At 52.2% G+C, this 16,686-nt stretch overlaps 1 protein-coding gene across 1 annotated transcript; it reads right to left on the bottom strand.

The window, feature by feature from the left end:
- Nucleotides 1-102: 102 nt before the first annotated feature.
- lrp12 (low density lipoprotein receptor-related protein 12) lies at nucleotides 103-16,685 on the bottom strand. Its single transcript, XM_030346581.1, has 11 exons — nucleotides 15,770-16,685; nucleotides 15,210-15,266; nucleotides 12,389-12,524; nucleotides 11,060-11,262; nucleotides 9,544-9,797; nucleotides 7,931-8,080; nucleotides 6,916-7,137; nucleotides 4,871-5,137; nucleotides 4,004-4,206; nucleotides 3,449-3,581; nucleotides 103-2,420 (listed from the first exon to the last, which is right to left on the bottom strand). The coding sequence occupies exons 1-11, from the start codon at nucleotides 15,831-15,833 to the stop codon at nucleotides 1,692-1,694; spliced, it is 2,418 nt and encodes an 805-aa protein (XP_030202441.1). The 5' UTR covers nucleotides 15,834-16,685; the 3' UTR covers nucleotides 103-1,691.
- Between the last annotated feature and the right edge of the window lies 1 nt (nucleotide 16,686).

Here is a 16,686-nt window from a genome sequence, read left to right as displayed (position 1 = left end):
CATACGATAGGTCTATGGTTATGGTTATATTACGGGATGGTTCTTATGATGGGTTATATTGTGATGGTCTCCATGGTGATAGGTTGAGTTGGACCAATCAGAGGGTTTGTTCAGCACCTTTAATCATACTGTACATCATAACAACACTAAGAGGGACATGCAGTTTACACAACAAACCATAATAAATACACAACTAACATCACAAATAAATAGATTCACCTGCATGCTCCAGGAACCACCCCTGGTACACCACCCGTACCAAACACCACCCACCGTACCGACACCACCCACCGTACCAACAGCACCCGCTGCTCCACCCGTACCAACACCACCCACCGTACCGACACCACCCACCGTACCAACAGCACCCGCTGCTCCACCCGTACCAACACCAACCACCGTACCGATTCCACCCGAAGCACCACCCACCGTACCAACACCACCCACCGTACCAATTCCAGCCGAAGCACCAACCGCAGTGACACCACCCGCTTCGACACCACCCACTGTACCGTAACACCACCCACTGTACCGTAACACCACCCACTGTATCGCAGCACCATCACTGTACCGTAACACCACCCACTGTATCGCAGCACCATCACTGTACCGTAACACCACCCACTGTATCGCAGCACCATCACTGTACCGTAACACCACCCACTGTATCGCAGCACCGCCCGTACCAACACCGTCCACTGTATCGCAACACCACCCACTGTACCGTAACACCACCCACTGCTCCAACCGTACCAACACCACCCACTGTATCGCAGCACCACCCGTAAAAACACCACCCATCATCTCATCTCATCTTCATCCGCTTATCCAGGGTCGGGTCGCGGGGGGAGCAGCTCAAGCAGGGGGCCCCAGACTTCCCTTTCCAACACCACCCTCTGTACCGTAACACCACCCTCTGTACCGTAACACCACCCACTGTACCGTAACACCACCCACTGTACCGTAACACCACCCACTGTATCGCAGCACCACCCGTACCAAAACCACCCACTCTGCCGTAACACCACCCACTGTACCGTAACACCACCCACTGTATCGCAGCACCACCCGTACCAAAACCACCCACTCTGCCGTAACACCACCCGCAGCACCACAATGCTTTATTCTTGTTATGTGTCAGTTCCTGGGTTCAGGGGGCGTGTCCTATAGAGTAGGACCTCTTCCATTGGTTCAACCTAGAATACTGGGCGAGTCTTAGAGAAGAGGGGGCGTGTCTTAGACAATAGGCCCTCCTATTGGTCCCCGTAGTCAGTAGAAAATAACGTGTGGTCCACGTTGTCAGAGCTGTGATAATGTCCAGTGACCCCTGACCTCCAGCCCAATTTGAGAATTCACCTAGCCGTCAGGTGACATGTTCTGTTAGCTTGGTTAGCGTCCTGGTTAGCACGCCGGTATTAGCCTGTCTAGCGGGGAACGTCCTGATTAACATCCTGTTTAGCGTTTAGCGTTTTAGTGTCCTTGTTAGCGGGCCTGGTTAGCAGTAGTGGTTAGCATCCTGGTTAGCGTTAGCATCCTGTCATTGTTATTTTCCTGGTAAGCGTTAGCATCCTGGTAAGCGTTTTTGTTAGCGGTTAGCATCCTAGATAGCATCCTGGTTAGCGATTAACATCCTGTTGAGCGTCCTGTTCGGCAGTGGGGGTTCTCGTTAGCGGTAGCATTAGCGGCTAGCGTTAGCAGAGCAGCAGCAGCTCGTCGTCGCTGCTCTCCGTCTTCCCGCCGCCGCCGCCGCCCTCCAGGCAGGCGGCAGGGATCTGGGCGGTGTGCACCATCCCGCAGTGTTCGCACGGCCCGTCGCCGTGGTAACCCTCTCCATGGTAGCCCTCGCCGTAGTAGTCGTCTCCGCCGCCGCGGTGATGGCGGAGGGCGCGGCCCGAGGCCAGGGCGGAGGGGGAGGAGTCGGGGATGAGCAGCTCCACGTCCTCCTCGTCCTCCTCCTCCTCGTCCTGCGCCTCCTGCTGCCGGAGGCCGCCGCCGCGCCGCGGGAGGAGCAGCGACAGGAGGCGGAGCCCGCGGGCCAGCCGGCCTAGGGTGGAGCGGCCGGGCACCGGGGGGGCCGGCAGGGGCTGGGGCAGGGGCGGGGGGGCGGGCTCCGTCACCACGGAGACCACCGCCTCCACGGCGCCGGGGGGAGGGGCCTTGCGGGGCAGCAGGGAGAGAGCTCCGCCCTCGGCCCCGACGGGGGAGGGGGGGGAGGGCTCCTCGGCGCGGGCCCCGCCCCCCTCCTGCGGGGGGTGGGGGGGGTCGGCCGACACCAGGGGCAGCGAGCCGGAGCGCCGCGAGCGCGACGACCAGAAGAGCCCCCGCCACAGGCTGCCGTGGCGACCGGAGGACGGGAGGCGCAGCGAGGTGAAGCCCAGCTGGGAGCGCACCGCCAGACGCAGGTTCTCCAGCACCGACGCCTAGCAACCAGGGGCCACCAGGGGGTTACCACGACGACCGCCATACACATGATACATACACACTGCCGTTCCCAAGTGGGGGGTCACCCAGACTGTTACAGCGCTAGGTTTCTAATTAGCCTCTACACACGATTAGCTCAACAGTGTAGCATTAGCACACAGGAGCGATGGGATTGTTTTGGTATATACGACCCATGACATGAAATACACAAGATAACACTTTTTGCCGGGATTTATTTGTTTTTATTTTTATTTATTTTATTTTTTTATTAGCGGTTTATTGTTTTTTATTAGCGCGACGCGACAACCGTCACACGCGCTCCCCATTACTGTATCGGGATATTGCCAAATATCCCGAAGCGCCATCTTAGGCGGCTCACGATATACTAAATACATATATGTAATGGATAATGTATAGAACGCCGGTCATTATCGAGAAAATAAGCCCCGACAGGGCGAACAGGACACCGACGCGCAGCGGAGGTGTCTTGCTTCGGCCTGAAGGGGCTTATTTTTTCGATAATGACCGGCAAAGTTCTATACATTATCCCGCTTATTACACGGCTACTTCCCAAAACGAAACAATTTATTGACAATGTATTTGTTACCAGCATTCATAGTGTTGATCAGCAGAGAAATAGTCCGCCCAAGACGTTGACGTCGTCGCTTAGCAACCGACAGCGCTTGGGTTGATACATATCCCGCTTGTTACATTGACAAGTTACCGGACTACGTGCGGAGTGATACCAAAGGCAAAAAGTCCTTTTGTCTACCTTGACAGCGGTCATTATTCATCCGTTGCCAATGAATTATCAAAAAATAATTGACCGCCGGAAGTTGTGAAGTGCCCATGCAAGTGAACGGAACATTGAAAAGACCCGTGTAATAAATATATATATATATATATATATATATATATATATATATATATATATGTATCCCAGTAACAATCTGCCGTTTCCTGCCATTGACCCCATTAACCACATCTAGGCGGCGCTTGTGATTGGTTGAGCCTGGTGTGAACTCACCTGGCTCCCAGAGCAGACGGGGAAGTCCTCCACGGGGGGGATGAGGCCCTGGGCGATCAGCTGACCGTAGGAGGGAGGAGCCTCCCTCCTCAGTAGCTCCGCCTCCACGCGGGACAGCTGCGTTTCAAACGACCTGTCGACCAATCGCACGTCAGTCTTGACCGGGGCGACGGCCTGCGGGGGAACGTACTTGTGTGCGCGTGCGTGCGTGTCCGGTGTGTATGCGTATGCGTGTGTGCTTGAGAGCTTGTGCGTCTGTCTATGCCCAGTGTGTGTGTGTGCGTCTGTCTATGCCCAGTGTGTGTGTGTGCCCGGTGCGCGAGTGCGTGCCCCGTGTTTGCTTGTGTGCGTGCCTTGTGTGTTTGTGCGTGCCCGGGATGTGTGCGCCCGATGCGTGCCCCGTGTGTGTGTGCGTGCGCGATGTAGGACCTAGTGCGTGCCCGGTTTGTGTGTGTGCGTGCGTGCGTTCCCCGTGTGTGTGCGTGCGTGGCAGTTGCGTTCCCATGTGTGTGTGTGTGCCCGGTGCATGTGCATGTGTGCGTGCGTGTGGCCTACCTGCGTTCGAACATGCGCAGCGAGTACAGCTTGCAGGTGCAGCCCAGGGCGATGACCAGCAGCAGGCCGCAGACCAGGCTGCCGATGACGGCGGCCGTGATGACCCGCGTGGGGACCACCACCGGGCAGCTCTCCTCGTCACTGCCGTCCCCACAGTCGTCCTGGGCGTCGCACACCCACGACTCAAACACACAGCGGTTGTTCTGCAGCACAACCACACACACAACGGCCATCAGGGATCAGGGGGGGGGGAAGAGAGAGAGAGAGAGAGAGAGAGAGAGAGAGAGAGAGAGAGAGAGAGAGAGAGAGAGAGAGAGAGAGAGAGAGAGAGAGAGAGAGAGAGAGAGAGAGAGAGAGAGACGGAGAGAGAGAGAGAGAGAGAGAGAGAGAGAGAGAGAGAGAGAGAGAGAGAGAGAGAGAGAGAGAGAGAGACGGAGAGAGAGAGAGAGAGAGAGAGAGAGAGAGAGAGAGAGAGAGAGAGAGAGAGAGAGAGAGAGAGAGAGAGAGAGAGAGAGAGAGAGAGAGAGAGAGAGAGAGAGAGAGAGAGAGAGAGAGACAGAGAGACAGAGAGAGAGAGAGAGAGACGGAGAGAGAGAGAGAGACAGACAGTCAGAGACAGACAGACAGAGTCAGTCAGAGTCAGTCACAGACAGACAGACAGACAGAGTCAGTCAGTCAGACAGTCAGACAGAGTAAGTCAGTCAGTCAGTCAGTCAGACAGTCAGACAGAGTAAGTCAGTCAGTCAGTCAGTCATAAGTCAGTCATCAGTCAGTCAGTCAGTCAGTCAGTCAGTCAGACAGTCAGTCAGTCAGAGTCAGTCAGTCAGTCAGTCAGTCAGAGTCAGTCAGTCAGTCAGTCAGTCAGACCTTGCAGTGGAAGTTCCCCGGCTGGCAGAAGTAGCAGTTCTTCTCGTCTGAGCCGTTGGGGCAGCGGTTCTGGTAGTTGCAGCGGTCCGAGCGGGGGTAGCAGGCCCCGTGGCGGGAGCAGGGGAACTCCTCCTCCTGGCACGAAGAGCAGTTGAGCTCGTCGCGCCCGTTGGGGCAGTGCCAGTAGCCGTCGCAGCGCTGGGCCTCCGAGTAGCAGCCCCAGTCCCCCCCGCACGGCACCTCCCAGGGCAGGCAGAAGCCCTCCACCTGTTACCACGGGGACACACTGTTACCATGGGGACACACTGTAACCACGGGGACACACTGTAACCACGGGGACACACTGTTACCATGGAGGCACACTGTAACCACGGGGAGACACACTGTAACCACGGGGACACACTGTTACCACGGAGACACACTGTAACCACGGGGACACACTGTAACCACAATGTAACCACGGGGACACACTGTAACCACGGAGACACACTGTAACCACGGAGACACACTGTAACCACGGAGACACACTGTAACCACGGGGACACACTGTAAGCACGGAGACACACTGTAACCACGGAGACACACTGTAACCACGGAGACACACTGTAGCCACGAGGACACACTGTTACCACAGAGACACACTGTAACCACGGAGACACACTGTAACCACGGAGACACACTGTTACCACAGGGACACACTGTTACCACGGGGACACACTGTAACCACGGGGACACACTGTAACCACGGGGACACACTGTAACCACGGAGACACACTGTAACCACGGGGACACACTGTTACCACGGAGACACACTGTAACCACAGGGACACACTGTTACCACGGAGACACACTGTTACCACGGAGACACACTGTTACCACGGGGACACACTGTTACCACGGGGACACACTGTTACCACGGGGACACACTGTTACCACGGGGACACACTGTTACCACGGGGACACACTGTAACCACGGAGACACACTGTTACCACGGAGTCACACTGTTACCACGGAGACACGCTGTAACCACAGGGACACACTGTAACCACGGAGACACACTGTTACCACGGAGACACACTGTTACCACGGAGACACACTGTTACCACGGAGACACACTGTTACCACGGAGACACACTGTAACCACGGGGACACACTGTAACCACGGGGACACACTGTAACCACGGGGACACACTGTAACCACGGGGACACACTGTAACCACGGGGACACACTGTTACCACGGGGACACACTGTTACCATGGGGACACACTGTAACCACGGAGACACACTGTAACCACAGGGACACACTGTAACCACGGAGACACACTGTAACCACGGGGACACACTGTAACCACGGAGACACACTGTTACCACGGAGACACAGCCTGTTACCACGGGGACACACTGTAACCACGGGGACACACTGTTACCACGGAGACACAGCCTGTTACCACGGAGACACAGCCTGTTACCACGGAGACACAGCCTGTTACCACGGAGACACAGCCTGTTACCACGGAGACACACTGTTACCACGGAGACACACTGTAACCACGGGGACACACTGTTACCACGGAGACACACTGTTACCACGGAGACACACTGTAACCACAGAGACACACTGTTACAACGGGGACACAGCCTGTTACCACGGAGACACGCTGTAACCATGGGGAAACACTGTTAGCACGGAGACACTGTTACCACGGAGACACTGTTACCACGGAGACACAGCCCGTCACTAAGGAGACACACTGTTACCACGGAGACACAGCCCGTCACCAAGGAGAGACACTGTTATCACGGAGACACAGCCCGTCACCAAGGAGACACACTGTTACCACGGAGACACACTGTTACCACAGAGAAACACTGTTACCACGGCGACAAGGTACGTCACCACGGAGACACATTGTTACCACAGAGACACACTGTTAGCACGGAGTCAAGGCCCGTCACCACGGAGACAAGGCCCATCACCACGGAGACAAGGCCTGTCACCACGGAGACACAGCCCGTTACCACGGAGACCGCTCAGAGACAGACCTGGTAGGTTGCGTTGAAGCCCCGGGCGGCGTTGATCTTGTCGGCGTAGAAGTGCACCCGGAGGCGCCCGGAGGTGGAAACCACGACGACGGGCGCCCGCGAGTCGAAGGCGGTGAGGACGCGCAGCAGGCGGCGCGGCGCCTCCGTCAGCCCGTCGTACACCTTCACGTAGTCGCCGTAGCCCGTCCCGTCCAGCTTCAGGTCGGTGAAGCGTAGCACCACCTGCACACAGCACCGCGTTAGTGATCAACACCACCTTCATGCAGCACCGCCTTAATGACCAACACCTTCACCTGCACACAGCACCGCCTTAGTGATCAACACCACCTTCATGACCAACACCTACACACAGCACCGCCTTAATGACCAACACCACCGTCCACCCTAATGACAAACACCTCCACCTGCACACACCACCACCTTAATGAACAACACCACCTTAATGAACGACACCGCCTTAAACACCTCCACACAGCACCACCTTAATGAACAACACCACCTCCACCCTAATGACTAACACCACCTTAATGAACAACACCACCTTAAACACCTCCACCTGCACACAGCACCACCTTAATGAACAACACCGCCTTAATGAACACCGCCTTAATGACTAAAACCACCTTAATGACAAACACCACCACCCTACACACTACTTCCAACTTAATACCTTCATGTGATACAAACTTCGGTGCAAGCCTACCTCTGTAGAGCGGTAGGGCAGTGCTAGCCTACCTCTATAGCGCGGTAGGACAGTGCTAGCCTACCTCTATAGCGCGGTTTGGCAGTGCTAAACTACCCCTATAGAGCGGTAGGGCAGTGCTAGTCGACCTCTATAGCGCTGTATCACAGTGCTAGCCTACCTCTGTAGAGCATAGCACAGTGCTAGCCTACCTCTGTAGCGGTAGCACAGTGCTAGCCTACCTCTGTAGAGCGTAGCACAGGGCTAGCCTACCTCTGTAGCGGTAGCACAGGGCTAGCCTGCCTCTGTAGCGGTAGCACAGGGCTAGCCTACCTTCCTGGTGTCCCCGGTGTCGATGATCCAGGTGCAGTTGCTGCCGGGTGGGTAGAAGTCCGGGTAGTTGGGCGAGTTGAAGGAGCCGTAGAAGTTCTTCAGGTGCTCTCCACACGTCGGGACGTCGCAGTCAATCTCATCCCCCAGGTCCTGCAGCACATAGCATCAGGGCTAGGTTAGCATAGGTTAGCATTAGGGCTAGGTTAGCATGGATTGGCATCAGGGATAGGATAGCATTAGGGCTAGGAAAGCTTGGTCTATTGAAGGAAATGTCATGAAAAGTTTGCCGTCCTTCTTCGACGTCGTACAATGTTGCTCTTTCTTCACTGTGTCGCGTTCTTCTCCTTCCTTGGGTTTATTAGCAGGCTACACTGTGTGGGGCTGCCATGAGTTCACGATGCTTACATAGCTGCTGCGGCTATCGCCATCCGGCCTAAACCCCGCCCAACCATAAGGGTAACGTCGGCGGTGGAAACGCGAGCCGTCACTGAGCTGGGCGATACCGCACCCTCGCTACTGGGCTGAGGCGCGCTGGGTCCGAAGCGCACCCGCCGGGGGGAAAAGGGGCATTAGGGCTGAGGCCGGCTTAGGGCTAAGTGGCGGAGGTTAACCCTGAGGGGAGGTTAAGGCTGTGGTCAGGTTAAGGCTGTGCTAAGGTTAACCCTGAGGGGAGGTTAAGGCTGTTGTCAGGTTAAGGCTGTGCTAAGGTTAACCCTGAGGGGAGGTTAAGGCTGTGGTCAGGTTAAGGCTGTGCTAAGGTTAACCCTGAGGGGAGGTTAAGGCTGTGGTCAGGTTAAGGCTGTGCTAAGGTTAACCCTGAGGGGAGGTTAAGGCTGTGTTCAGGTTAAGGCTGTGCTAAGGTTAACCCTGAGGGGAGGTTAAGGCTGTGGTCAGGTTAAGGCTGTGCTAAGGTTAACCCTGAGGGGAGGTTAAGGCTGTGGTCAGGTTAAGGCTGTGCTAAGGTTAACCCTGAGGGGAGGTTAAGGCTGTGGTCAGGTTAAGGCTGTGGTCAGGTTAAGGCTGTGCTAAGGTTAACCCTGAGGGGAGGTTAAGGCTGTGTTCAGGTTAAGGCTGTGCTAAGGTTAACCCTGAGGGGAGGTTAAGGCTGTGGTCAGGTTAAGGCTGTGCTAAGGTTAACCCTGAGGGGAGGTTAAGGTTGTGTTCAGCTTAAGGGTGTGCTAAGGTTAATCCTGAGGGGAGGTTAAGGCTGTGTTCAGGTTAAGGCTGTGCTAAGGTGAACCCTGAGGGGAGGTTAAGGCTGTGTTCAGGTTAAGGCTGTGCTAAGGTTAACCCTAAGGGGAGGTTAAGGCTGTGGTCAGGTTAAGGCTGTGCTAAGGTTAACCCTGAGGGGAGGTTAAGGCTGTGGTCAGGTTAAGGCTGTGCTAAGGTTAACCCTGAGGGGAGGTTAAGGCTGTGGTCAGGTTAAGGCTGTGCTAAGGTTAATCCTGAGGGGAGGTTAAGGCTGTGGTCAGGTTAAGGCCGTGCTAAGGTTAACCCTGAGGGGAGGTTAAGGATGTGTTCAGCTTAAGGGTGTGCTAAGGTTAATCCTGAGGGGAGGTTAAGGCTGTGTTCAGGTTAAGGCTGTGATAAGGTTAATCCTGAGGGGAGGGTACCTGGCAGTCGATGCTGCCGTCGCACTTGAGTGCGTGGGGCAGGCAGGTGTAGACGCGGGTGTAGCGGGACAGGCAGGGGAACTGGTTGAAGGCGCAGGGCTGGAAGGAGAAGGCGGCGGCGGGCGGGCCGCAGCGCTCCTCGTCCGACCGGTCGCCGCACTCGTCCATGTTGTTGCAGCGCCAGCTCTCCGGCACGCACTTCCCGTTGGAGCAGTGGAACTGGCCCGGCTCGCAGCCCGCCGCCTCCGCACGGCCTGGGAACACACGGGGAACACGCCGTTAACCAGGACTAACTAACTAACTAACCCAGGACACATGGGTTAACACACCGTTAACTAGGACTAACTAACTAACTCAGGACACACGGGGTAACACACTGTTAACTAGGACTAACTAACTAACCAAGGACACACGGGGTAAAACACCGTTAACTAGGACTAAACTAACCCAGGACACACGGGTTAACACACCGTTAACTAGGACTAACTAACCCAGGACACACGGGTTAACACACCGTTAACTAGGACTAACTGACCAAGGACACACGCGTTAACACAACGTTAACTAGGACTAACTAACTAACCAAGGACACACGGTGAACACAACGTTAACAAGGACTAACTAACCCAGGACACACGGAGAACACGCCGTTAACTAGGACTAACTAACCCAGGACACACGGGTTAACACACTGTTAACTAGGACTAACTAACTAACTCAGGACACACGGGGTAACACACCGTTAACTAGGACTAACTGACCAAGGACACACAGGTTAACACACCGTTAAATAGGACTAACTAACCCAGGACACACGGGTTAACACACCGTTAACTAGGACTAACTAACTAACCAAGGACCCACGGTGAACACACCGTTAACAAGGACTAACTAACTAACCCAGGACACATGGGTTAACTAGGAATAACTAACCCTGGACTAACTAATGTTAACTGACTGGTGATGTACGCCAGCCTGAAGCACTCATAGACACTAGTTCCTAACTGGACAGCCTGTAGCCCTAATATACACTAGTTGACTAACTAGGGTTAACTAACTCGGGTTAACTAACCGGTGATGTAGGAGAGCCTGAAGCCCTAATAACCACTGATTAACTAACTAGTTGACTAACTAGGGTTAACTCACTGGTGATGTAGGACAGCCTGAAGCACTAATAACCACTTATTAACTAACTAGTTCACTAACTAGGGTTAACTCACTGGTGATGTAGGACATCCTGAAGCCCTAATGACCACTGATTAACTAACTAGTTGACTAACTAGGGTTAACTCACCGGTGATGTAGGACAGCCTGAAACCCTAATAACCACTGATTAACTAACTAGTTGACTAACTAGGGTTAACTCACTGGTGATGTAGGACATCCTGAAGCCCTAATGACCACTGATTAACTAACTAGTTGACCAACTAGGGTTAACTCACTGGTGATGTAGGACATCCTGAAGCCCTAATGACCACTGATTAACTAACTAGTTCACTAACTAGGGTTAACTCACCGGTGATGTAGGACAGCCTGAAGCCCTTGGCGGCCTGCGCGCGGTCCGAGTGGAAGTGCAGCCAGACGTGGTCCTGGGTGGAGATGTAGGGGGCGGGCAGTGCCGAGCCACAGGCCCGGTAGCCCTCCAGGCTCCGGTAGCTGCCGATGGACAGCCAGTCCAGAGCGCAGTGCTGGGAGCCCTGCAGCTCAAAGTCCTGGAAGCTACAGAGGGCCGAGAGAGAGGGTCACTAACCAGGGAGAGGGTCACTAACCGGAGGAGAGAGGGTCACTAACCAGAGAGAGAGGGTCACTAACCGGAGGAGAGAGGGTCACTAACCAGAGAGAGAGGGTCACTAACCAGAGAGAGGGGGTCACTAACCAGAGAGAGAGGGTCACTAACCAGAGAGAGAGGGTCACTAACCAGAGAGAGAGGGTCACTAACCAGAGAGAGAGGGTCAATAACCCAGGAGACCAGGGAACAGAGAGAGAGGGTCATTAACCAGAAAGAGAGGGTCACTAACCAGAGAGAGAGGGTCACTAACCGGAGGAGAGAGGGTCACTAACCGGAGGAGAGAGGGTCACTAACCAGAGAGAGAGGGTCACTAACCAGAGAGAGAGGGTCACTAACCAGAGAGAGAGGGTCAATAACCCAGGAGACCAGGGAACAGAGAGAGAGGGTCACTAACCAGAGAGAGAGGGTCACTAACCAGAGAGAGAGGGTCAATAACCCAGGAGACCAGGGAACAGAGAGAGAGGGTCACTAACCAGGGAGAGAGGGTCACTAACCAGAGAGAGAGGGTCACTAACCAGGGAGAGAGGAGGTCACTAACGAGAGAGAGAGGGTCACTAACCCAGGAGACCAGGGGACAGAGATAGAGGGTCACTAACCAGAGAGAGAGGGTCACTAACCAGAGAGAGGGGGTCACTAACCAGAGAGAGGGGGTCACTAACCAGAGAGAGAGGGTCACTAACCAGAGAGAGGGGGTCATTAACCAGAGAGAGGGGGTCACTAACCAGAGAGAGGGGGTCACTAACCAGAGAGAGAGGGTCACTAACCAGAGAGAGAGGGTCACTAACCAGAGACCAGAGGAACAGAGTCGCTAACCAGAGGAACAGAGTCGCTAACCAGAGGAACAGAGTCACTAACCAGAGGGGGGGGGGAGAGAGAGAGAGACTAACACAGGAGAGAGGTGTGTACCTGACGGTGCAGGTGTGTGTGTGTACATGACGGTGCAGGTGTGTGTCTGACCTGACGGTGCAGGTGTGTGTCTGACCTGACGGTGCAGGTGTGTGTCTGACCTGACGGTGCAGGTGTGTGTCTGACCTGACGATGCAGGTGTGGTTGTACCTGAGGGTGATGATGTCACCAGGCTTGCCCCTGATGTTCCAGCTGCAGTTGAGGGTGGAGGGGTACTGGAAGGGCCAGCCGGGGCTGGTGATCACGCCACTGGACGCCCGCACCAGCTCCGCCACGTCACCACACGCTACAGGACATTAGGAGACACTTTAGTGTTTAGCTACGTCACCACACGCTACAGGACATTAGGAGACACTTTAGTGTTTAGCTACGTCACCACACGCTACAGGACATTAGGAGACACTTTAGTGTTTAGCTACGTCACCACACGCTACAGGACATTAGGAGACACTTTAGTGTTTAGCTACGTCACCACACACTACAGGACATTAGGAGACACTTTAGTGTTCAGCTACGTCACCACACGCTACAGGACATTAGGAGACACTTTAGTGTTTAGCTACGTCACCACACGCTACAGGACATTAGGAGACACTTTAGTGTTTAGCTACGTCACCACACGCTACAGGACATTAGGAGACACTTTAGTGTTTAGCTACGTCACCACACGCTACAGGACATTAGGAGACACTTTAGTGTTTAGCTACGTCACCACACGCTACAGGACATTAGGAGACACTTTAGTGTTTAGCCACGTCACCACACGCTACAGGACATTAGGAGACACTTTAGTGTTCAGCTACGTCACCACACGCTACAGGACATTAGGAGACACTTTAGTGTTTAGCTACGTCACCACACGCTACAGGACATTAGGAGTAGGGATCGACCGATACGGATTTTTTAGGGCCGATACGATACCGATATTTTTTCATCAGCCTTAGCCGATACGCCGATACGGCGATACCGATATTTAGAGCCGATACTACTTTTTTTTTTTTTTTTTTTTTTTTTTTTTTTTTTGCTCCCTCAATCATAAAAATGACAGATAACAAATGTTACAAGTCTCAATTAAAAAAAAGGAACATTTATTGAACTTCAATATAAAAAACTATATTTAACAAATAGTAAAAACAGGTGAGGTAGAACAAGTTAAAAAAAAAAAAAAAAAAAAAAAAAAAAAAAAAAATCGGCGAAAATCGGCCGCGTATCGGCCGATACCGATACACGTAAAAAACGCGAATATCGGCCGATAATATCGGCCGACCGATATATCGGTCGATCCCTAATTAGGAGACACTTTAGTGTTTAGCTACGTCACCACACGCTACAGGACATTAGGAGACACTTTAGTGTTTAGCTACGTCACCACACGCTACAGGACATTAGGAGACACTTTAGTGTTTAGCTACGTCACCACACGCTACAGGACATTAGGAGACACTTTAGTGTTCAGCTACGTCACCACACGCTACAGGACATTAGGAGACACTTTAATGTTCAGCTACGTCACCACACGCTACAGGACATTAGGAGACACTTTAGTGTTTAGCTACGTCACCACACGCTACAGGACATTAGGAGACACTTTAGTGTTTAGCTACGTCACCACACGCTACAGGACATTAGGAGACACTTTAGTGTTTAGCTACGTCACCACACGCTACAGGACATTAGGAGACACTTTAGTGTTTAGCTACGTCACCACACGCTACAGGACATTAGGAGACACTTTAGTGTTTAGCTACGTCACCACACGCTACAGGACATTAGGAGACACTTTAGTGTTTAGCTACGTCACCACACGCTACAGGACATTAGGAGACACTTTAGTGTTTAGCTACGTCACCACACGCTACAGGACATTAGGAGACACTTTAGTGTTTAGCTACGTCACCACACGCTACAGGACATTAGGAGGAAACGTTAGTGTTTAGCTACGTCACCACACGCTACAGGACATTAGGAGACACTTTAGTGTTTAGCTACGTCACCACACGCTACAGGACATTAGGAGACACTTTAGTGTTTAGCTACGTCACCACACGCTACAGGACATTAGGAGACACTTTAGTGTTTAGCTACGTCACCACACGCTACAGGACATTAGGAGGAAACGTTAGTGTTTAGCTACGTCACCACACGCTACAGGACATTAGGAGACACTTTAGTGTTTAGCTACGTCACCACACGCTACAGGACATTAGGAGACACTTTAGTGTTTAGCTACGTCACCACACGCTACAGGACATTAGGAGACACTTTAGTGTTTAGCTACGTCACCACACGCTACAGGACATTAGGAGACACTTTAGTGTTTAGCTACGTCACCACACGCTACAGGACATTAGGAGACACTTTAGTGTTTAGCTACGTCACCACGCTACAGGACATTAGGAGACACTTTAGTGTTTAGCTACGTCACCACACGCTACAGGACATTAGGAGACACTTTAGTGTTTAGCTACGTCACCACACGCTACAGGACATTAGGAGGAAACGTTAGTGTTTAGCTACGTCACCACACGCTACAGGACATTAGTGTTTTAGCGTTATTAACTGTTAAGTAATGAGCAGCTATGTTATAACTGTTATGAACTGTTGTAACTGACATGACATATAAATATATTGGTTATAAATGTTATGGTACACCAATGATGAAATATTGGGTTATTAACTGTTAGGTAACGAACTGTTATGTTACAAACCGTCAACGGTTATAGTACGAACTGTTATGTTATATTGACTGTAATAAACATCTCTTACAACTGTTACGTCCTGAGCTGATCTGGACTGTTATGAACTTTTATATAATCAAGTGTTATAATATGACCAGGTATGATATGACCTATTATGATATGACCTGTTTTATGATGAACTGCTATGATAAGAACTGTTTTGATATGAACGGTTATATAATGAACGGTTAGGATATGACCCGTTATATGATGAACTGTTATGAAATACCCACCATTGGAGATTCCGGACACATAGACGTTGTCGCTCCTTTGGGGATCAGCAAGACAACCTGGAGACAGAGAAGCAGTACAGTGTGAGAGAGAGTGTGTGTGTGTGTGTGTGTGTGTGGACCTTCCCTGTTGGCATGTTGCAACAAGGCTCACATGAGGCAGACATGCTCACTGTGGTAAGGGGGAAGAGGCTAATAGGTATGCTAGCTGGGATTGGATAGAATAAGATAACAGATATGCTAACTGTGTTGAGATGGACAAAACTAGCAGGTATGCTTACTGACGCTAACTGAAGCTATAAGGGTACACCAACTCAAGACCCGGGTATGATAACCATTGATGGAGAAGACATGCAATATAAAAAAAAACTATAATATGAAATATATATTAGAATAAATACAAAATACACAGAAGCTCGAGATCACTGGGATGAGACGAATAATGAGATGAGCTGTATTATGGACTACTAGTCTACTAGATATATATAACGTCTGTAAATAAGAGGTGTATCATGGAATACTAGTCTACTAGTTATTCATAACATATGTAATGATGCACTCACCAGTAACTAAGAGGAGGTGGAAACACAGCCATGGGTTCATGGTTCTACTGGGTTTGCCGGCCATGACCCAGTACGGACCCGACAACAGACCAACGCAAACCGGCTCACACTCCTCAGCCGTCCATCACCACAGCTCTCCAGAAAATAGTCAGAGCCGAGGTCTGGTCTGTTACTAACTAGAGGGTCACGACTCGTTTCTGGTCTGTTATTAACTAGAGGGTACCCGGCACCGACTAGTTTCTGGTCTGTTTCTAACTAGAGGGTCCGGACTAGTTACTGTTGTTACTAACTAGAGGGTCCAGACTAGTTCCTGGTCTGTTATTAACTAGAGGGTACCGACTAGTTCCTGGTCTTTTACTAACTAGAGGGTACGGACTAGTGTCTTGTCTATTACTAACTAGAAGGTACCGACTAGTTCCTGGTTAACTAAAGTAACGGAATGCTTTCCCATTCTCCAACACAATGAGCTTCCATGTAGCCGTTAGCTGCGACGCTAGCTTTGGTTCCTTTGTGCCGATGCCGTCAGTCAGCCAACATGTCGGGTTCTCTCCAGCGCTCCGGATCGATCAGGACGGTGTCCGGGTCGATCAGGACGGGATCGATAATGGACAGGTGATGTAGTACTAAAGGCTGGTCTCGGGAGGATATGTCAGGTTAGCTCGCTAGCTGAAGCACAGCGGCTAGGCTAACCAGCTAACTACTATCGTTCAACATCTCTGATGCGGCATCATGTTCCATGATCGACGATCTATCCTGATATCCTATCGTATCCAGTATCGATTAGCCGATCAAACCAGGCGATCAGTTCATCCCTCCTGTCCAAAGTCAAACAGATAGCGGATCCTCCGGTCCAGCTGCTGCTGCCTTGTTGTGGTGTTGTGGTGTGTGTGTGTGTGTGTGTGTGTGTGTGTGTGTGT

Source organism: Gadus morhua, chromosome 22 (assembly GCF_902167405.1).
Source record: "Gadus morhua chromosome 22, gadMor3.0, whole genome shotgun sequence".
NCBI classification, from domain to species: domain Eukaryota; kingdom Metazoa; phylum Chordata; class Actinopteri; order Gadiformes; family Gadidae; genus Gadus; species Gadus morhua.
The sequence above is the reverse complement of the archived record's forward strand: the minus strand, read 5'-3'. Positions and strand labels throughout refer to the sequence as shown.